Consider the following 24,039-nt stretch of genomic DNA (forward strand, 5'->3'; position numbering starts at 1 on the left):
GAATTTTGTTTCTTTGTAAATTTTCTTTCTTCATAACTTGTTTCTCTAATAAAATATTAGGCCAGAACTAATACTTAAAATATAGAGAAAATCTTTAGTCTTACTCTAAACAGCAGACTTTATTCAAACCTTAGTTATGTTTCTATGCTTTTTTGTGTGTTCACCAACAGAGTAGTTCAAATAAAAAGAGAGGAGAAAACAATCACAACTAGCTCAATTTCAAGAACGTACAGCTTTATTACCATCTGCCATATGACAGCTATGCTCTGCCTCAGCTGTTTTGTCAAAAGCCAAATGGCTTTGAAACACCTCTATAATGTCAAGTAATGGAAAAATATAACTCATTGCAGTCCACAAATTCTTTTGCTTATACACTCACTAAATAAATGAATGGGATGAAAATGCCAGTCAGACTTTAAAGAAGGAAGCAGGGAGACCTCAGTTTGGCACCCTACCTTCTCAAAAGGTGTTTGGTGCAGGCAAAGCTGGCAATATCAACTATGTACTAATAGATGTGCATGTAGCTGTGTACTAATAGGTGTGTACTAATAGGTGCACATGTAGCGCTACATGCAATGGGGCTTAAGAAAGATATCTAGCATGTAAGATTGAAAACAAAATGAGTAGGAGTCTCATTCCCAGTGATTTTCAAATTATCTTCACTGGAATCATAGAGTTCCATAAGAACTTTGTAAAGTTCCCCAATTTTTTAAAGAAATCATTACATAACTGCTAATTTGCTTTGCATCTTGATCAAGTGTACCATGATTCTTTTTTTTTTAAACTAACATATTCTGAGCTTGAAAAGGTTTGGAAACCCCTCAGCTAACCCTAAGCTGAGGCCCAGTACTAAATAATGCATATGGAGGAGCCTTTAAAACAATGGAACAATAGTTTAATATTCCAACAATTGTTACAAATGGTTAATTTCTAGATATTCATTGCCTGCACTATTTCTAATAGTCAGATTTAAACAGCAGCTACTACTACTAAATGACAGCTGGTACTAAAATCCTGGAAAAGAATCAATAATGTCAAATAATGTCAAATGTCTGTCAGTTGTGTAGCTGGATTTTTGTCAAATGTGCCCTGGCCCTCAAAAAGTCTATTTATATTGATTCTTTAAGTTTGGAAGGTATTGAAGCAGATAGGAGGTAATTAAAAGCATAAATCTCGAGAAGTCTGTGAAGGTAATTCTCTGCTTTACAAGCAGAGCTGACAAAATGATGAACGCTTCAGTTCCAACATGACAGAAATATTACATGATTACAGGCTGCAGGGGCATAATATGCTGAAAGTTATCTTCAAAACCAGCTATTTAACAGAGCCTTTAACAAAAGCTTTCCGTTTTTCATTTGAAACAGTTAACCTATTGCAACATTGATCTGGCTATGCTTCCTGTGTTCACCTTATTTTCACTAATAATCTGTTTCACATTAATTAGTTAATGCAAGGGGCAGCAAATGCAAGAGGCAATAAAAATTGGGGTAGAGAGAAGATGGTGGGCAGCGCTGATCTTCCTTCCACACCCTCCAGGCAGAGATAATTGATGGTTCTTTCTGCACTCTGTTTTAGTATCTCCAACCAAGTGGGCATCAGAGAGCAATCAGCGAAAAAAGAGAGGCTCCATATCAGAATTCTTTCCTCTTCTCTTTCCATTCTCTGATCTATGTTAATATTTGTACCAATTGAATTTCGGGCATATCAGTCCACAGTTAATTAATGCTTCATTCCTGAGGAAAGCAAGCAATCAGCCTTTCCCTTCTATATACAAATTGCATCTCTTGGGCACCATCCACAGGTCAACACACTCCTGCACAAATCCCACGTATCTGGCTGTGAATTAATTAAAAAAAATGTCTTTGTCTCCTTCTTTACAAAAATAAAATAACTTTATGGCATTTCCCCTCACTCTATTCCCCACTGCTCTAAGACTGCATGTCTAATGTGAATACAAATAAAATAGGTGGAAATAATATGATGAGGGTCAAGGAGGTGTAGAGGAACCAGAACTGAGAGCTATTTTCTCTGCAAATTGATTAAAGATTTTATCTTCTACTTGGAAAACTATCAAAAACCCTCTGTCAAAGCCCTAGCCCCCTAGAGAGACACAGTCAGAAGCCCACCAGTTAGTCAGTTGAAAAAAATAATAATACTGCGGGCCTGATTGATCTGTGGAAACGACGGGATGGGCCTGCACGCAGCAACCTTGAAGGATTCCATAAGATTCAGTTCTCTGTAATATGGGAGAATATACCCACCCTCTCAAAAAAAAACCCACACAGGTAGAATGACTGTCACCAGCTCCCCCTCAAGAGAGACAAACAGAATTGAATTACTGCTGATATTCACATATTGCAGTCTGCTTTAATGACCTCCCCAAATTTGGTTTTGCATTGTAAAAAGAGCTGCACTGAAAATGCACTAAAGTAAAGCAGCCGCTTCCTCAGAAGCCCTTTCATCTGAGGCATCATATAGGGGTGATTGTTTTCCAGAATGTAGGTGTTACTTGATAGGCACATAATAAGCCATTTAGCAAAATCTCCACTTTGTTTGAAATTTGACCATAAGGGACATATAACTGCAGTGAAAGTAGGAAACATAGAAAAGGCCAAGTGTTTTTCCAGACTGTAGTTAGCACTCTTTAAATAAGGGCCTTTTTGTTCACTATTCAGATTTCCAATTTTCTTAATTTCTGTACATTTCATCCAGTCTTTTTAAAGCCCTAGGCTTTTTTTCCCCTTTCTATCAGTGTTTGGTGGAAGCAAACGGCAGGGACATTTGTAGGTCTTTGCACTTTGCCCATTTTCTAGTCAGTTTAATAACTTGAATCTATCAGAGAACTCAATCTGCTATTTTTCCATAAATCAATTTCAGCTGTTAATAATTAATAGGAGGGGGATGTGCTGGAAAATATATATCGTGACATAGGGTTGCATAAAGAATTTGGAAGGGATGTTTTGCAAAGTGTGCTGGCAGAAGTGAAGTATGCTTATCGAAGTATTAAAGTAGTCATGATCTCTGGGCTTCACATAGCTGCTTTGAAGATTCCTCCTGCTCTCTCTATGTGCATGTATATGCACAAGCAGGAGCACCAGCAAAAAAGGAGGTGCCACTTGAATGAATTCAAATAGCCTCAAATCCATTTTAGGTTTGGAATTCAGACAAGTTGATTCACAGCTTCAGGAAAGAAAACATTGACCTAATACACTGAAAGGAAACCCAGTTTTTGTACTCAAACAAAACAAATACACAAATTAATAGCGGTTATGTGAATTTTTTTGTAATGTTAAACATTTAAACAAGGTTGGCATATATAAAAAGATACATCCAATAATACATCATATAAAATACATCCAATAATACATCATATAAAACAGCCACTGACAACAAGCACCATATAAATGCCACATACAGAACAGCACACATACTGCTAGAGAGAAGATGGGCTCCAGCATGAGTCTGAAAATTTGGAAGACAAAACCTCTGGTCCCAGTGACTGACCCAGACTGGATCCTACAACATAAGTACACAACTACCAAACTGCATGCAGAATTTCTTTCCTAACATTTTTGATGTTTGTCCTCAAAATATAGTCCTGCAAATACTGTACTCAGTTAATAATTATGTTGTCCACAGAAGTCTTCGTTTTATTTTCTTCCCATATTGAGCAGATGCAAGAAATCTATCATGCTTCACTGATTCAGTTGGAACTTCAAGCATCTCTGACTATTAGACATGGTGGCTGGAGTTGATAGGTTCTAAATCTGATTTCTGGAGAATGCCCCTTCTGGCACAAAAGTTTGACGTTATTCTTTTAAATAAATTTGCTAAATTGTTGCAATAGTTCTGTTATTTATTGATCAAATTTATATATACACAGTATTGTCATTACTTTGGAAGTTTTGAATCTAATGATCAGAATATCAATGTTTGTAGATGACAAAATTATTTCATTATAGCTTGAACAAAAAACCCCAATTCAAATGCAAAGGCTTTCTTTGCATCTAAGAAGATCAAAGCAACTTGTTTTATATTAAGTTCCTCTAAATATTCCCAAATGTCCAACACATTTGTAATATTGTCCTTTAACTAAGTTAAGGGGGGCGGAAACCCACATTGATTCTCATGAATAAATTCTTGCAAGATTATTTTCAGTCTGTCAGCTAGAATCATTGTGAACAACATTGCGAACAACATTGTGAACAACATTCAATAAAGATATTAACCAATAGTTTAATCTTCTCCTTGCTGTATTGCCTTCTTTACAACTCTCTGGCATTTTTCTTCCCTGTAGAGGATAACAAAATTATCTACTCAGATCTAGCCAGTAGTTTAGATTAATTGATTGATTACATAGTCTACTAGAAGCCTATTCATTTAGTCCAAAAATGAAACTGGATTAAATCATATTCAAATCTCTCCCTAATAGTTGCAGATTGCTGTGTTTCATATGTGTACATTACATTTTTATAGTTAGCCAAAACAAGAAATCATCTATTACAATGACCCAATCAGCGATGCTTTCTGGATATGATATTTTCATTTAGATCAGCCTCAGCTTTAAATAAAATTTTACAGTTGAGAGGTTTTCATTTTTCCATATGAACTAGTTTGAAAAGAAATAGCTATTGTTTATGAAGAGCAAATCTAAAATATAACTATGAAAATAGATTATTTTCTGTACGTAATTTCATGCTTTGATTAGGGTTTTTTTTTCAGTTGTGAATGTGTGTTTCTTTTTCTCAGCCTTAGAGTGAAGCTAAAAGGGCAGATTAATCAAAGGGATAATGGGCAGATATTTTATGTTGTGCATATTTCAAGAGTAGTGGGTGGGAATTGGCTAATTTGCATGTCATTATTGAGCCTAGTCACAGCTGAGGAAGGCAAGCACCAGGCTGTATACATAATAATATTTGTTAAGATTCCATCATTGAATAGTGGGACTAGATTTCAGAGCAATGTATTACTAAAAGCACAGCAATTCTAATCTATATCACTATTTCTGTATCAGCCGTAAGTAAAACATTTGCTCTGTGTTGTTTTATTGTGCGATGAAGGAAAGGAAATCGTGTAGTGAAAAAAATAGTAAGTTGCATTAGGGTACAAAGAAACATCTCAAAGTGAGAATCAAGAAAAGGTAACTCTTATGTCTGTTTTTCATATTTTTATTCATGCGGGCCATTATATTTTTTTTCAGTGAACAAAATTTTATGCAGCAGTTTTCTGCATAACAAATGATGGTTTGATAGGATTTGTTGATGGATGGGATACAAGAAGAAGATATCTATGTTATAAGAAAAGGTGCTAAGTTGTTAAAATTATTTGTATTTTTCTTGATAAAGGGTAAAGGCACTTCTTTACATATTTCTTTTCTTTACAATTTCTATTTCTATTTTTTTGTCTTTTTATGCCTTCTGTTGCTAATCCTAAGTGGTACCTATTCATCTACTTGCATTTGCATGCTTTTGAACTGCAAAGTGGGTAGGAGCTGGGGCAAGTAATGGGAGCTCACAAGTTGCAAGGAGCTGGAGTCTTGAACCTGCACTGTCAATTGTCCAGCTGACAAGCTCAGCGTCTTTAACTGCTGAGCCATCACACCTGAACAAAATCTGTACATATCCTATTACCTTGTTTAGTAATCATTTGCAGTTATGACAATGATTAAAAAGTAACTTTGTGACCAGTCTTTGTATTTACAATCTTCACAGGTCTATAAAGCAAAGGAAAGCTGAAGTAAGATTATATGCTCAGTTGCAGTTTCACTGAATGACTGCTCAGCTTAAAGACTGAGTTTCCAGTACCAATGGTGGTCACTAAATGAGGATTACCTTTAAAAGAAACAGTGATTTATTTCAGGAGGCCAATAAAAAATAATTAAAAGTCATATGATCTCAGAATAATTGTAGTTAAGCTCCTTATGCTCCATTGAAAATCATTTTAAAGAATTTTTGTCCATCAAAAAACATGCCTTTACATTTTCAAAATTTAGAAATGACCCAGTTGCATATTGTACTTGCAGTAAAATACACAAAATTAAGAAAATATGTTCATCTATAGCAGTGGTCGGGGAACAGGGGTAAATTACCCCAAATGGGGTAAAAGTGAAAATCTGGGGGTAATGAGGAGGTTGCGCTGGCGAATGGCGGAACTATCGGCATAGCAGCAATTATTAAAACACGCTTGAGGCAAATTTATCCCCTCCACCCCACCCTTGTTTCTTGGGTCGGAAATGACTCCAGGCTAGATTCTGCAAGAGCCGCGCCGCCCGTTTTTTAGGGGAAGGCGAGCTTCTGGCATAGGGCAGAGCATTTTGGGAAAAGGGACGCTTTCCCCCGCGCTGCGATGACCGCACGCTTTTCGCGCGCAGTTTGTGTCACCGTGGCTCCCAAATATCATCCTCCCTTCCCGCTTCCTCGCCCCCAGGCCCTGCCTGCCTGCCAACTAGCCAGCCAGCCCGGCTCCCTCCCCGAAGCCTCTCATCACTGCCAGGCACACAGGAAGCGAAGAGGCACCTGCAACTGCCGCCTTGGCCCCGAGAAAATTCCCAGAAGCCCTCGGGAAGCCTGGTGACATTTCATTCCCTGGAGCGAGCTATCCCGCCTTCTTCCCAGCCGCGGGGGGGGGGAGGGCACCTCCTCCCGCCTCGACCTCCAAATTATGTGTCAGCAGCCTGAGGTGGCCGGGGAGGGGGAGAGGCCGGGAGGGGGGGGCGTCATTTTTCTGACGCTGCCTTGGCTTCCCTTCGCAAGACCAGCGGTCTCCGACTTGCGTGCGCGCGCGTGCGTGCCTTCGCGGAGGAGTCAGGGGTGGCAGCTCCGCTTGGTGCGAGTGCGAACTGGTGGCCAGCCTTGACTCAGCTGGATACAGGGGGGAAGGCGGCGGGTGTGTGTGTGTGTGGGGGGGGACGACAGATCTTGTGCAACCATCTTCCCTTGTGGAGTCAGAGCTGCAGTTTCAAAGTCTCCGCAAACTTTCATTTGCTGGCCTCAAAACCACGCCGCGGCCAGGGAAAGGTGACTGGGCCAGCTACCTCGTCTTCTTTCAGGGACTCTCCTGGAGTGACTCAGGGACAGGATGGCACCCGGAGCAGTTTTGGCTTGGAGGCTTTCCTTTCTCTCTTTCTGCCCCGTTTCTTTTCCTTGAGAGGAGCACGACATCACACACACACTTGCCAAATCCGGGGCTTTGATCTTCAGCAGCTGCAGCTGCATTTTACACAGCTGTAAAGCTGTGTGTGTGTGCACGCGTTATGTTCAGTGCACAGAAACTGCCTTTATTATATACCACCCCATGGCTGGTGTGCAATATGTTCCAGTAAAAATAATGCACATCTTTATTAAATTTGGTGCATCCTGCTAATTCGGTACACAGCCTGTCAGTCAGGGTTACAACTTTTCCAATCATTGTCTTTTTCACCCTTCAGATGACATCAATTAGAAAAAGAATATACCAGGAAGAATTCCTTGATTATGGGTTTACCCAAATTGACGACAAAGGAATAATGAAACCACAGTGTGTTGTTTGTTTGAAAGTACTGACTGCAGAATCTTTGAAAAAGAGTCAATTGAAGAAACACTTGGATAATTTGCACCCACATCTGGCTTCAAAACCACGGGAATATTTTGTCAATTTGGAAATGTCTGTCAAAAGACAAAGATTGGACAGCAGCTTTAGAGGTACATTCAGTCAATGTTCAGCATCCAAGGCTAGCTTTGAAGTGGCCTGGTTGATTGCCCGAAACAAAAAACCTTATACTATTGGTGAGGATTTGGTTAAACCAGCAGCTTTGAAAATGGCAGAGATTATGTGTGGTCAGAATGAAGCCAAGAAACTAAATTGTGTGCCCTTGTCTGCAAGAGTTGTTAAAGAAAGAGTTTCTATTTTAGCAAAAATGTGAGGCAACAAGTTATTTCCTCAGTAAAAGAGAGTAAATACTTTGCTATTCAGCTAGATGAGACTACGGATGTTAGTAGTAATTCTCAGCTGATGGTATATATCCGCTACAAAGGTTTACATTTAATTGAAGAGGAATTGTTGTTTTGTTCTCCTCTTGACTTGCGATCTCGTGGAATTGATATCTTCAATAAAGTTAATGAATACTTTAATGACGTCAATTTAAAGTGGGAAGACTGCCTTGCTGTGTCTGTTGATGGAGCTCCAGCTATGTTGGGTCATGTTAATGGTTTTGTGGCTTTTGTGAGAGAGAGAACCCAAAAGTTGAAGTAAACCACTGTATTATCCATCGCCAGGCTCTGCTTGTGAAACATTTGGAACCTACATTAGAGGCCGTCATGCATGATGTTATGAAGATTGTCAATGTTGTCAAAGGACATGCACTAAACACGCGATTATTTCGTGAATTATGTAAAGCTGGTGATGCTGAATATACAGACCTACTTTATCATACTGAAGTGAGGTGGCTCTCACGTGGAAATGTTCTGAACCGAGTGTGGGCTCTCAAAACTGAACTTGAAAGTTTTATGGTTGAGAAAAAGCATGTTCTTGCAGAGAAGTTTACAAACCCCTTGTGGGTTGCACATCTTGCATATTTAGCAGATATGTTTGAGCATGTTAATGTATTGAACAAAGAATTGCAAGGAAAAAACATAAATATAATTTCAGCCAGAGAAAAGATTTCTGCATTTGGATCAAAGCTTTCATATTGGAGGCAAAAAGTTGAACAGAAAAAGATAGCTACCTTTTCAACGTTAGCTTTGTTCTTGGAAGATTGTGAAAATATTACTTTTGAAGACATCAAGGATACAGTTATAAGGCATCTTACTAAACTCAAAGAGCGGTTCTCTGATTACTTTCCAGATCTTGATTCACATGCTGTCAGTTGGATTGTAGACCCCTTTAAATGTGAAATTTGTGCTGTACCAGAAGAGCCTCAAGGGTTGGCAGAGTCACTTCTTGAGCTTCGATGCAGTAATGAAGCACAGATTGCATTTGAAAACAAAGCAGATCTTTCACATTTTTGGATGTCAACACCTGCAAAGGCCTTCAAAATTGCACATGAGGAAGCATTCAAAAAGTTGCTGCCTTTTGCAACAACCTACCTTTGCGAACAAGGATTTTCCACTCTTACGAACATAAAAACAAAGACAAGAAATCGATTGGACCCGGAAGACTGTATCCATATTGCTCTGACATCAAAATGTCCCAATATTGATGATCTCGTATCCAAGATGAAGCAACATCATTTCTCCAAAACCTGAAGTTTTCAAATAAGTTGAAGCTTTCAAAGTAATTTTAAATACAGTATTTGAATTCAAAATGTTATTGGATGTATGATTTCCTTACTTTCAAATCAAGGGGGTAACGTCTGCGTTTATAAATTTTTTGGGGGGTAAGAGGTAAAAAAGTTCCCTGACCCCTGATCTATAGAATACCCAATATATGATCATTGTACATTTTCAGGGGGCCACAAATATTATATGATTGCTTGGAGGAATGGAAAGGAAAATAGAGAATATAACTAAAGTGGCAGCATGATCAGGATCACATGATCACCATTCGCAACCTTCCCAGTGGCTTCTGACAAGCAAAATCAATGGGGGAAGCTGGATTTGCTTAACAAAACTGGCCACCACTCACTTAATGACCTCATAACTTAGTGGCAGACATTTGGTCTCCACTGTGGTCATAAGTCAAGGACCATCTGTACAGAAGGATTACAAAAAGGGAGGGGGGGATAAAAGAGAAGCTAACGTTTGAATTTACTAGTCACTGTGAGGGACCATACCATAATAGCTAAGAAGCAGTACTTCTTATGTAATAGATAGTATGTAGATAGTAATATACAATTTTCAACAATAATGATTGATCTCTATATTCCATTTTCTAAAAATTTCTGTGAGTTTTTAATGTTTTGACAATATGACTGATGATAGTTTCCATTTTCAAGATAATAATATAGATTTTCTTATCCTTTTGAAAATTATTAGCACTGAAGAGTCTATCAGTTGGGTGTCTAGAACAATTTATACAAATACTTATTTTGGAAAGAACCCAAATAAATTTAATAGAATTGTTTATAAGTAATCTTGGATAGGACTGCACTACGTCTTTATGTAAATGAGGTTATAATTAGCTTTCAATCTGTTTGGGCTTGAGTCCTTTGAACAGATTCCACGTACAATAAATGAGGATTGAATTAAGTGAAGCAAAGCCAGCAGTAGCTTAATATTTATATTGCACTCATTGCAACTATTAGTAGAAAGGCTTTTGATGTGATCTCTGCATGGAGTAACCCTTTGTCTTAGGTTCATCTGCTTGTCATGTTGCAGTTTTTAATTCTGCCCTTGGATCTTTTTAGTCGAGCAAGCTATTCTATGAATGAAATTACCGTGAAAACACTGAAAGAGGCGTGGTTTACACTACCCATCCATATGCTCTAAATCTAATGAGTAGCTCCATTCAGAGAATCTCAACACTTAACTTTTGAAAAGCCATGTCTCCTTAAGTTGCATCATCTCTAGAGATAGGATTGTAGAAACCAGGAATACCTCAAAACAAGGGGTTCAGAAGTTTCTTTTGTAGTCCTCCTGTCTATCACTTCTTCAATCATTTTTTTTCCTCAGAAATAAAACATAGAATAATTCATTCCACATCTTTTGATTAATGATTAATGGACCTCTCCATTTGGAAAAACTACGGACAAGAAAACACTGGGTAATGAACAGAAGAATAGAGTCCATGGGTATAAACAGACATGGCTTCAAATTCATACAGTAATCAGTTGACACTGTTGCTGTTGACTCTATGTTATGAGTGAGGTTTCAGCATCAAGGGCAAGGATTTGTATAAGCAGATCTGGTTAAATGGAAAATGACCCAGGCCACTGTTGACTGATTAGTGGAGAGTTCAGATTGCATTCCATGTGGCTCTGAAACCACCTTTAATAATGCTATATTGCCCTGCTCTCCTTATAGGAAATGAACGAACCAGGGGAACTCCAATTTATTTCATATGAGTTGCCCTTGACATTTGAAAAGGAAGTAATGGAAAAATATTTTGTTAAAAGAGGCACTCGGGGACATTTTGATTTCTGCTTTCATTTTTATAAAATTCTTGAGAGAAAATAGTTTTAGAGTGGTCTACCCCCATCTCCTCTCTTCCTTTGCTGATATATCTATTGACACAGTTGGTTTACATATGCTATTCATAGAGCACATAGTCTTTTTTTTTTTACTTTAGAAAGCTAAAAGCAATAACAGTGCCCAGAAATGTGATGGCAGGATTTTTTTTAAAAAAAGAATAGCTGGGCCTGAGGGACAAGTTAGAAGAGCTTCCAGACAAATGGTTCCTATAGCTACCACTCAAAGGATGTGCAGCAACTCTGTTTTCTCCTTAATAGAAATAAAACAATGAAAAACATGTTAGAGAAATGTGGAATTGATTCCAATGGAAGATAGAGTTGTCTGAGTGAATATCTTATGTAATTTAATGAACAATGCAGGATGATTGCATAATAAAAGTAGTGTCTGGAAGCATCTTCAGTGTAATTTTTATTATCAATTCAGGATTTCATAGCTATTCTTGGTCAACAAATAGTTAGCTTGCTATTGCAGAGATAGACAACTTTATTATTGCTCTTACATGTCCACTGCTTCTTGAAGAACAGAAAATTGTATATAGCTTTATAGTAATTATAATTAACAGATTAACGGAGTTGGAAAGGATCTTGTAGATCATTTAGTCCAATCCTCCACCCTTACCAAGCAGAAGACCCTACACCATTTCTGACAAATGGCAGTCCAATCTCTTTCATATCAGACATTTCTTTTTCATCCTTTCCCATCTAAAATAACATCAGCCTAATTTTTAGCAAAAGACAAAGGCGTGTTTCTGTTATGCTGAGATAGACTGCCTCTGAAAATTAAGGCTCTGAACAGAATTACAAGTGCAATATATAATATATAAGTACTGTGTATAATACTCTAGCACAATTTCATTTCAGTAATTCTTCCTCAGTATGGCAGTTGAAAGAAAAAAATATCATACCTATTATGGCCAGACTTTGGTGGCACACATATAGAAATACAGTACACAAGATATTTGTTGTATCATGCAGTCTGCTGCTAAGAATAATGCCATGGCTGACATGCATTAGGAATACAGCCTTTTGACTGCTTGTGTTAAATTGAAAGCCAGCCATTAACCCAAGCATGCAAGCTTTTCTCAGCACCTCTGTTAAACTCCAAATCTTCAGGGTGCTTTTTAACACTATATTGCTATAGAAGGTGACTGAATTAGTCTGAGTGCAAGTAGGTGCCACAGAACAGCCACTCTAGGATCTCATGTAATATGGCCACCTGGGTGTAAGTCAAACAGATGGAATGAAAAGGAAGATGCACGTACTGTATACATCTGTGCTCAGTAACAATCCTTGCGATATGTAAATAACTTATCCTCAGAATCAGTGCAAGTAAAACATCCATTAAGATTCAGCAGTTAGAATAAGAAGCAAATAACACCAAACACATTTAAAAAAGTAAACACTGTATTTCTATGAGGCCAGTCATATTCTCTATGTAAAACTGCACAGAAAATAAAGTTAAAACTTTGTATGTGTACATGCAAACACATAATAATCTATCACCAAAATATGGACCACAATAAAGATTGTTAAAACTATTGCAAGGTTAACAATTTTATTAATATCATACAAAGAAGGATGGAACTGCTTAATCAATTGGAGTTTAAGAACTAGTAATACTAAATTTGTTTATCCAAAAAGAAATTCCTCTGAGTTTAGTAAGGCTGACTTTCTAGCAAGCAAATATTATAAAGACTCTTTAATAAGAATCATTTGCCAAAACCATCCTTGAAATATATAGTTCTTAAAGTGCCACTAGTTCTTAAAGTGCCACTAGACTACTCAGTATTTTGTAATAATATTTGCTGGATTGTTTATATAATAGAAAAAAGGCTTTATGCCTCCATGTTTTCAAAAAAATAAAAATAAGTAATATCAGTAGCTAGTGTGATTTTGCACATGGGACAGGATACCTATCTTTAAATAAAATAAAAACTGTACTGTACAGGACTAGTAATAGAAGCAGACCACCATAAACAAGCAAGTGTGTTTTCTTACAATCTGATACAAATAAGTAGGCTATATAATCTCATGCAAACTCATAGTGGTTTCAAGAGAATTGTATTCTAATTGTGGGTAAAATTGGGCCCTTAAAATAGTCAGATAAATATCTAATTTCCAAATCTATTTTCATTTAACTTTCTGCAATGGGTTAAAATTGTAGTGGAGTATAGGTCAAAAACTAATAAGGAGGTAGATCTTTTTTCTGTAATCCATGAAAATACATATTCTTCAGTAAGATCTCAGTTAAAGTCCAAAAAGTGTTTGTGGAATCCTGGAACAATATTAATAATGAAGCACTACTAACTTTTCTTAGGCAAAAGAATGTAGTGCCTCTTACTGGAAGTTGTATAACTTTTCTTTTTCCACCTTCTCATCTGTGAGTGATATCAAGTATGAATGTTGAGCCTGATTTGTTCTCCTTTGTAGAGCCAGGCTGAGGCCCACTACAAAGGAAGTAAACATGCCAAGAAGGTCAAAGCACTAGAAGCAACGAAAACTAGACCCAAAGCAAGTGCTTCCAAGAACAGCGCAATGGCTAACATGAACGGCTCTGCTACGCCGGCCCCGGCCAACATCTCTAACAAATCAGGTCAATGAAATTTTCATTCTGTACATTGTTCTCTTCTCCTTCTTGATTTATGTGAGATTTTTGTCTAGATGCTCTTTGCCTATTTCAGTGCCAATATTTGTAATAAAATCGTATAAGGCTCTCCCTTCTGAAATAGAATAGCGATTGTTAAAGCTGGTGGGTCAGATTCCCTCTGAAGCTTCATTTGCTGTCCCTGTTTCCCCACTGAATATATATTAAACTTTTAGCCAATGACCAATGACTGGCAAATACTGATAGCAGATCGAATAGAGAGATGCAGATAGAGTGATTCAGCTATCTGTGTTAAAAGTTGCCTCCAATGGAATCTCTCAAATGGATAAAGGAAGAAAGATTGTACATTATTCTTTTTTCCACTAGCCTTCAATGTGATGCTGTTTGCTTTAAAATGATTCCAAGCATATTCTCTTTCCTACGTATAAATATCAGTTGTTTTATTATACCATTGGTAATTAATACATACTTATGTCTCATCTTGGGCTAATTATTAAAAATAGCATAGTTCAATTTACAATAGGCAAAGGTGAATAGGACCCATTTTTCCCAAGATGGGAATTATTGCTTATGCAACCTGCAGCACATTACCCATTGCAATATTTCACAGATATCTTATTTGCACGGTCTTAATATAATATCAAAGGGCAAACCTGTTGGCTCCAATCTATAAATAAACACTCAACAAGGGCTGCTTACAAAACTCCTGTGAGTGGGATATGTTTTATCTTCGTATCTCTTGCTACTTTTAGGTTCTACTATTGTCAAAAACTAAAGCATCCTCCCCTTCCTCATAATCTGTTAGTTGAAAGAGTGGATATAATTGACCTTCCCCATAGCTGGCAAGCAGAATCAAAGCTAAGAAGGCTAGTAAAAAGACTGTGGGGAAGCTACCAACAATCCTGATCTCTAAGTCGAGTGATCAATAGTGCTAATAGTCATAACTCAGCTATCTGCATGCAGCTGAGAAATGTGCAAAAACTCTTAATGTTCACAGAGACATGCTTTTGCTAGCTTGGTGTTCCAAGGCAAGGAGGTCAGAATAATGAATTTGAGGGCAGAAAAGTGTTTCTTGTATGAGCAAATTCCTGGGGCTTTCTGGGCAGTGTTGAATCACAATAATCAATCTGCAATTTCTAGGTAATAGCATTTACTTTACTATTTCTTCTCTACTTTAAGAAGCCCGTATTTCATGTATTTTGCTTGATAATTAGTGGAATGGTCTTTCTATGTAATCCTGTAATCCATGGTAAAGTTCAAGCATCATCTGCAATATTACAGTTCTTTGTAAATCTAACCATGGAAATATAATTGGTTCCCCACCGGAAGTGGGAGGAAAGAATGCAATAGATTTTAAATTTATTCTGATCTTTACCTTAGTAAATTTGTAAATATAATCTAAAGGAAGCATGAAGCACATTAGAAATTGTGTTATAAATATAACTGGTATATTAGTTGAATCACAAATAACCTGAAATGGATTACATCACCATGGGTTAAATGAGTAAAAAAAATGTTTTTTTTCCTATTTTGAAGCAGGTTCATAATACAGGTAGTCCTCGACTTAGAACAATTCAGTTGGTGACCATTCGAAGTTACAAGGGCACTGAAAAAAGTATCTTATGATCATTTTTCACACTTCTGACTGTTGCAGCATCCCCATGGTGACATGATTCATATTCAGATGCTTGACAACTGATTCACATTTATGACAGTTGCGGTGTCCTGACCTCATGTGATCACCTTTTGCTGTCAGGCAAAGTCAGTGGGGAAGCCAGTTTCACTTAATAATGGCGTTACTAATTTAACAATTGCAGTGATTCACTTAACAAACGTGGCAAGAAAAGTCATAAAATGGGGCAAAATTCACTTAATGAATTTCTCACTTAGCCACATAAACTTTGGGTCAATTGTGGTCATATGTTTGAGGACTATCTGTACACACTGGAAGAAAACATAGGTCTCTTCTTTGCAGGAAGAAGATACCTTTTTAGAGCCCGAGGTCCATAAATGGATGTGACCACAGTACCTATGTGGGTGCCACAGGTTTCTTTTAAACTCTTCCTCCAAAGAGATTTAGACCTTTCTTTTATTTATTTTTTAATCTGAATGGTCTATTTGTGGGTTTTAACTGCTGTTTTCAACTTCAAAATGGAAAAATACGGAATAGCCACTTTTGAATAATTGAAGAAATGAAGGCTGCAGGTAGTCCACTCCTTGCAAATGGTTGCTTTGCGTGTGTGTGTGTGTATACATAGAGCTAAGTATACACTTTTAAAATATAAAGTTAATTTAGCTTATAAGAAGAGTTAATGTTTATTACAAATTAATTCAGGCCTAGAGTAGTATACAAATTATGGAAGCTGATAATATCAAGCAGATAATTATAGTGGAGCTCATATCCATTTCATCACATTTCCATCTAACATCCACTGAAAAAAATCTAGAGAAACAATAGGAACTTCTCCAAGTGGGTAAATGCTGCCAGGGCTAATCTGACACAAAGACACCCTTCCCCATTCTACAAACAGGTACTGACTGGTTTAGCAAGTAAACCTCTTTCTATCAGTACTATCGATGAGGGTGCCTCTTCTTGCCCGAAGAGTAGAACCCACTTTAGAGAACTCGGCCAGGTGTATGCTTGCACCAACTCCCCATAGTCACCCTTTGTGAGATAACTGCAGGAATTATCACACTTGGCCTACAGGTAGAGCCTGGCCCCATATATCTACCACTGTGATCTTACAAGCACAAGTCAATTACATTTATCTTTAGACAGAAAGACGATAGAAATCAAACTGTATTTTCATGGATGGGACTGGAATATTACAAATAATACAAATGTAATTTGAAGAGAACTGTTAAGCAATAAAACCTGAATGAAAAAGTCTGGAGGTAACATATAGCAGTATTATATTAATGATACAATTGAAATTGTTTTGGACATCTAAATTTTTTTTATACCAGTATATATTATCTCTTGTGTATAGTAATGCTGTATCTTTCCCCCCTCTGGGCTTTATTTCTAAATAGGCAAATAAAGGATACTAATGAAAATAATGTGTCAGTAATAAAAAATTCAGTATAAATGAGGAGAGAGAAGGAATAAGTTCAGTCTTTATTAATCCTGGATGTAGGGGGAAAAATAAAAATACCACACAAGTTGAACTGGAGAAATAAGAGAAGGTTGTTGTTTTTTTTTAATGAAGAACAGAAATAGATAAAGGAACATCAGAAAGAAAGAATTTCAATGAAATAATAGAACAGCTAAACAAAAAAGCCCATGAAATTTATTAAGTTACCAGCTCTGAAAAAAAATAAAGGATACTATCAACTACCAATTAAGCCTCCCCTTAATTTATTTCCAAGCTGCTTGTTAAGAAAAATACAAGATGCCCCACTGTCCTATAGTAGGACCTGTCATGGTGGCTGATTTAATAGAATTATTGCTCTAATTTCCATATATATATATATTCATACCATGCTTAATTGCCAAAGAGTTTGGACATAAATAAGGAACTCAACATAAGGAGCAGGGAAGGGATATGGGAAGACTTAAGAGGCCTAGTGCAGGATACACATGAGTTGAGGGAGGCCAAGGGAGGGTGCTGTAATGGCCAAAACTTTGCGGGCCAATCACATACTCATTTTTCCACTGGCCACTGAATGAATGGATGTAAGGCAAAGCTCATGGAACATAACTTCCTCCCCTTTCCCTTTCACATAAAGAAGATTACAAAATAACAAGGCTCAAAAAGAAATATAAATGTAAACATTTTATATTCTAATTTTATAACAACCTTGCAAAATAGATTAGTGATACATGGTGACAAATCCAAAGCTTCCCAATATTCTTTATAGTTGTAGTAGGGGAACTTACATCAGATTTATTTAGGAATTATACCCCGTCAGTGTATCAGCTACTTTTTTTTCCTGAATAAACTGTACATGTTCTGATTCATCCTAGATCTTGTTTGTGAAGCTGAGCTCAAGAACCCTTCATTTAATTTCTTTACAAGGTGCCTTGAAAAGGCATGATTAGACTATGAGTGCAAAAGTCCATGCACATCTGAAGGGCAAAGTGATGTTTGATTAAAGTTTGTAGCAAACATGCTTATGAACTAATGAAATCTTTTTTAGGAAACCAAAATTTGAAGAACCTGTTGATATAAAGATAATGTGTTCATAAGTTCAGCTACTGCTTTTTATAAGATAAGTGTTTAAATGTTTAAAAATAGACATTCATTACCTCTATACCTCTCCAAAGCACAAGTGGAGAACCAGTTTGGTGCAGTCATTAAAGTTCCAGGCTAGAAACCAGGAGATTGGGAGTTCTAGATCCACTTGTGGCACGAAGCCAGCTGGGTGACATTGGGTAGTCACTCTCTGTCTCAACCCTAGGAAGGAGGCAAGAGCAAGCCACTACCAAGGAAACCTTGCCCCCAAAATTTCAGGGATTAATCAAGACAGTCACCAAAAGGTAAGACTGACTTAAAGACGCAAAAAAAGCACTAAGGACTACATGATGATGATAGTATATCAGTCCTAATATGTGACATTAGTATGTAATATGTCCTTATATGACAGAACTCATAGATCCTCTCAGTATAGACTAATTTGAATTAAAGACGTGAGCCCCTCAGATTCATGGATTATGAAATAAAATGAGTTTCAGGCAGTGTGAAAGTGAAATGCACTATTCACTTATAAAATATAAATGGAAGTCCTTTGATTATACTTTCTATATCGAAACAAATACTCTTCAAAATAAAGGGCACAGAATGAACCTGCTATTTCTTCCTGTATTTATAAACTGCAGTCTTGAGGATCTTTTACAATCTTTTTAGCTTTCCTCTGAAATAAAATGAAGTTCTATTTGACATTTCTACTAGAGCAGTAAATAAAATGGTTACTCTCTGCAACTTGGAATCTTTCATACTCATACTTTGTAATCTGAGGTCAATGGTATCCAAAAAAATGGCAACATATTGCATGTTTGCAGAATGGATACAGTTCAATGCAGATATTTTAAAATAGCTTTGCATTTTTGGGTTTTTTAGTATGTATTGCAATATTTATGACTTCTGTAGAAAAACAGAAATCAAACTAGAAAAAAACAGAGCCTTATCTGCTGAATCAGTGTATGAAGGGAAATTATTAATAAAATAATCAAAGGTTTCAACAGCATAAGGGACAACAGATTTCCTGAAACCCTGCCTGGAGCTAAATATGGCTTTATTTGTTTAAGATTTCAGTGTAAATAAACATTTTTGTTAAGACTTGGAAAACAGTCAAGATTTCCCCCTTTTTCTTAGAACTTTGGGAAAAAATAAATTTATTATGTGAAGTAGTCTACTGCATACTTTAAAAAAATAAAGTTCTATTCATCTTTGAATATTGTGTAAGACCCCTCCACAAATAATCTCCCATGGCCAGGCAACATTGGCTATGTTGTTGCTCAGAACCTTTGTCTAGTGCTGCAATATTAGAATTTCCACTGTTATCAGATTTTCATCACAAGTTTTCCTGGACTGATCCTTCATACAAGAGTATAGGGTGTAAATGCATAGTTCTGAGTAGACGTTATCTACAGATAATTTAGAATGCTATTATTCCTTTGTAAGTATGTTAGTACTAATGATAGTTGTAATTTTAAGTTTTGGTGCACTGTAATACAAGTACTTATAGATTAGATGTGGTGACTACAGACTATAAAGTATGAGTATGAAAGAGTCCAACTTGCTGAGTAGCCATTTTCATTTACTGTGATAGTAGAAATACCATCCGTTACACACATAGCAGATATACCTGTAAGATCATTGTCCCTGGCAGTGTCATCAAGCTTAATTAATTGGATTCCAGCACCGAGAATGTATTTGCATATCATGCTAATATATGTTTGCTGTTAGCTAAGACTAGCTACACAAAATGGAAAATGTGTTTTGTTTTTATCCCAAAACTAAAATCTGTTTTGTAAATATTTCTATTCAGCAGAAACAAAACCCAGAACATTTTAAAAATATGTTATTCTTAAATAATAGAATATGAATAATAGAATATTATCCCTAAATAATAGAATATAAAAGATAATGGAACAAATGAATTATTACTAGGTTAATCTAGTTATTTTTTACTAATCACAATTTGCATATTTTGGCTTTACATTGAACATTAATTATTGTTGTTGGTTTCTAATTATTTCTTTAAAACCATATTTCAAATGTCTAAATCTGTCTTTCTGTATATTGTGTTGTATATACAATTTCCTGTCGCAAATTAATTAAGCTTCTGTTATAGATATGTAGTAGTATTAATTTTGTCATTGCAACATGTTTTCTGATTTTAATTTCCCAGTCTAATATACTCACTAGCAAAGATTCCCTTTTCCAAGAGAAAAGATGATGTTCCAGATTGGTTCTTGTTGCTGTAAGTCCAGAGCGTTTTTGTTATTGTTCCAGGTTTTAGCTGGAGGTAAAACAAGCAAAAAGGAACCTCAGAATGATTTCACTGGATGAATAGGTCAGGACTGGTGTGCAACATTTTTATTTTCCTCTTCTATGTTAACAGCTCTCAGAGGGGCAAAGTCAATATTCCAAGGCTCATTTTGTTCCAAATCCAGAACAAACTTACATGTTTCAATTTGGGCATCAGCCATGCTAGATGTTTGAAATAGTTTGTGTAGGTTTCCACTTCTATAGCATTAATCAAGAGACTTAAGCATAGTACCAGGTAAAAGTAAACCAAATCTTGTTATAGTATGTCCTGCCCCATTATGTAAATAGGATCTCTGTAAATGATTCAGGGATCAAACATCTCTGGTAAAAATAGAGTCAATTTACATAGTATAATTTACAACAAAAGTTCCCATAGTGGGATAAGAAAGCAAATGGCACAATGTATGTTAGAATGTAAACTAATCTTTGTGCTTGCACAAGTGACAGAAGTAAGCGACAGAATTTGCATTGTGAAATCACACTGCCTATGTCATTATTTTCATGACATATTTGAGTGGGACAGATGCTAAGGGAATGATAAGGATGGTGAGGAGATCTTCTTCACCTTTACTGGATTCCAGCTAATGTAGTAAGAGTAGAAAATGGGCCAGAAGGAGAAGGTGAGGCAGAAGACCAATCAAGTGCAGTATGTGATTGTTTGATCAAATGTTTAATGAATAAATTTGCTGATATTCATTCTACATGGGGAGACAAAATGCCTGGTACTGTTGCTTGGGTTGTGAGCTTGTGGATATTGAGGAACTAGACAGAATATTCTGTAATGTGAGCTCTGCTGCTTGTGAATTTGATCCCTATCCATTTTGGCTAGTAAAAGCAGACAAGGAAGAAAAAAATAAAGGCTTGATCCAGGCCTTATTTGACCCCACCTTGTAAAAGAGGAAAATTCCAACAACTTGAATCTTAGTCTATGCTCACTTAAAGAAAAAATACTATATCCAACACAGTTGGAGTTATAGCCCTATTTTTAACCTCTCCTTCTTCCCCAAGAAGGCTGTTAAGAATATGGTGGGATTGTAACAACAGAGAGCTCTGAAAGAAGTAGAACATGTAGACTAGGGGTGTCAAACTCAAGGCCTGTGGGTCGGATCTGGCCCATGGGGTGCTTAGATCTGGCCGGTGGGGCCACTGTGGAAACAGCAGAGGACTGGCCCGCAGTACCTCTGCCTCTGTTTTCCTGAGCTCCGTTTCACTGGCAGAGGGGTGCAGGAGGCTGTTGCAGCCAACAAGGAAGCTCAAAAGCCCGTTTTCTCTGGCAGAGTGCTCGGGCCATCACAGGTGTCCCAACACGAGTGACATTGAGCTGGCCATGCCCACTCTGACCATGCCCACCCCAGCCCCCCGAGGTCAAATACAACACTGATGCAGCCCTCAATGCAATCGAATTTGACACCCCTGATCTAGACTCAGTCTAGATTCAGGTATTTAAGAAAAAAAATTAATGTAAAGCTATAAATGCTTAAATGAGAACATTCAAAATTGGTCAGACAGTCAGTGCAGATGATATAACCAGAGAACTATACAAATATGGAGGTGGTTTGCTTGTGGAATAGCTACACAATTTGTTTAACTTGTGAAGACCACATCTTTGCCTGATGATTGTAAGAATATTATTGTTCACTTATAGAAAGAAAAAGTAGCAAAGATAAATGGAGATTAGTCTGTTAAGTGTGTCTGGGAAGTGTTCAGCAGAATTCTCATCAAAAAAAAATATATGGGATGATAAAGAGCAAAATCTCAGAAGTGCAATATGACTTTTTACTCAGCAGGGGGCATGCAGAGTAGATTTTTGCTCTTTGACATGTTGCTGAAAAAGATGGGAAAGAAAGTAAGTTACAATATGCTTATTGAAATGAAAGTGATAGGACAGCTATAATGTATAAGTTTTTATGGGAATAAAAGGATGTGAAATAAGACAAAATTACTATGTTAACAACAGAGGTATATTGATTGGAGTTATAAATACGTGCAGACCTGTGTATGCAGAAGGTGCTTTGTTGGTTGAGGATCTGAATTATTTGCAGTGAATATTAGATTGGATTTCATATTGCAATGAGGAGCATGGGTATAAAAACCAATGCATCAAACCTCAAAGTAATTGGATTGACAGAGAAAATACAAAATTTAAATAAACACGTAATGTGAACAGTAGGAAGTTATACATACAGTACGTACCCAAAAAGGGGAAGAAATGATTAAGGTGGGCATTTTGGTAGACAGTTTATGAAAGATGGAAAAATCAAAGGACAAATTTTAAAATAATTTATTAAAGTTGTAGGTGCAAATTTGGATAGAAAGATAATGGGTAGCACATTGTTCTTTTGTGAGGAATAAATCTTTGTCAAAAGAAACAAAAAGGGCTATGTATAAAGATGTTTATACACTCTTTATTGTATGAATCTGAGAGTTGGATATGTTAGAAGAAGCATAGCAGCATGTTGAATACAGTGGGAATGGGATAGTTTAGAATGTGTTTAATGAAACAAGAAGAGAGAGGGTTCAGAATTAAAGGGTGCTGACTTAATATGAATCCAGAAGTTAGCAACTAGGATGAAAGAAGTACATTGAGGTTGTTTGATTATATACATAGAATATGCAGAGAATTAATGAAGATCAAATCACGCAATAATTACATTAAGAATGAAAGGGTTGAAAGAAGAAAGAAAACTGAGAAGTCATGGTTGGATGGGGTTGATAAAAGAGGGAAATAAATTTGAATAACAAATGCAGTGGGTGAATTGATGCATGGAATTCCGTGTGATGGAAATGAGGATGTTTTGCAAGGATAGAAAGGAATGATGTGGGTGTAAAAGATTTAGTTAGATTTCCTTTTCTTTGATCCCTTGTCTTTAATTTCTTCTATTTATTGCTTCTTACTTTTCTTCTGTACTTTGAATAATATCACGTCCCTTAAAAGAGAGTAGTCAGGCTGCTTGCTGCTCAACTAAATCTAAGGTAAAATAAATCTAATGCTGATTCCTTCAGTGGTTGACAATGGAAAAATGATTACTAAGCCTAAGAATACAGTATTAAAAATAAATTTTAAATTATTAATTATTACACTTCTGCCTGCCCAAGAGACTGTCTCAAGACCATTAAAAAACAAAAACAAAGCTAAATTAGGCCTCTTATCAAGGAAGCAAATTCTGCTGAACTGATGCAGCTTTATAGCAGGCCTGGCTTCTATACTGCCGTTAAGATAAAATCCAAAGCACTTTGAAAGCTTCACTGAGCTGTGGAGGGCACAGCCGTCCTGAAGAAGATATTTCAAGTTAACCAGCCCAAGTGGTTTATGTCTTTATTGTCTTTAAAGCCTTCAATAACTTGGGCCCAATCACTTGGAAGAAGTAACTCATCTAGAAGCAGCTTGTCCATTTTTTACCTCTTCAAAAATAAACTGGCAATCAGTGTAAAGCAGAAAGGTCATGTGCTGTCCATTGCTCTTAGGGGTTACAGTGAAATTAGCTCTCTGCCCATTTTTTCCTGGACTGCTTTAGGACAGCATATCCTGTTGGAAACAGCTGGCCCCATACAGGCACATTCCCTTGCCTCATGACATAAGCTGAGTTTGAATCCTTGTGAATGGAGTCACATTATCAAAGAAGCAAGATCAGGTTTTCCCATGGGATGGAATTAACACCAGAAGGCGAAGCCCTCCTGTGATGGGAAAGCCCTAGACAGAACTGCTAGTATGCCAGTGTGGGGGTTGCAGTTCTTTGGGCAGTTCTCTTTTTTCCCCAGAAGATCAATGTAATCCATCTCCTTTTGGGAACACCAATATATTTCTTTTGCAGATGTTTCTTAATTCATATCTCAAG

At 36.8% G+C, this 24,039-nt stretch overlaps 1 protein-coding gene and 1 long non-coding RNA gene across 12 annotated transcripts in view; one reads left to right on the plus strand and one right to left on the minus strand.

Moving 5' to 3' along the window:
- Positions 1 to 20,471, minus strand: part of LOC148127958 (uncharacterized) — a 28,278-nt gene extending 7,807 nt beyond the window's left edge. The window contains exons 1-2 of one of the 3 annotated variants that reach the window (XR_015740732.1): positions 20,340 to 20,470; positions 20,078 to 20,174 (exon numbers count right to left, since the gene is read on the minus strand). This is a non-coding gene — a long non-coding RNA (uncharacterized LOC148127958). Of the gene's footprint in view, positions 1 to 20,077; positions 20,175 to 20,339 lie in introns of all 3 variants that reach the window. The other 2 variants (XR_015740734.1, XR_015740733.1) reach the window with 2 other exon arrangements.
- The window catches only part of ZNF385B (zinc finger protein 385B), a 250,822-nt gene that overhangs the window by 211,212 nt on the left and 15,571 nt on the right, over positions 1 to 24,039 (plus strand). For all 9 annotated transcript variants that reach the window (XM_087919880.1, XM_087919881.1, XM_026696968.2 and 6 more), the window contains one exon: positions 13,535 to 13,697. In XM_087919880.1, coding sequence (XP_087776006.1) covers positions 13,535 to 13,697 — 163 coding nt within the window. The remainder of the gene's footprint in view (positions 1 to 13,534; positions 13,698 to 24,039) is intronic.

The sequence above is a fragment of the Pseudonaja textilis genome, chromosome 1 (genome assembly GCF_049901715.1).
Source record: "Pseudonaja textilis isolate UNSWEBS1 chromosome 1, rPseTex1.2, whole genome shotgun sequence".
Taxonomy (NCBI): Eukaryota; Metazoa; Chordata; class Lepidosauria; order Squamata; family Elapidae; genus Pseudonaja; species Pseudonaja textilis.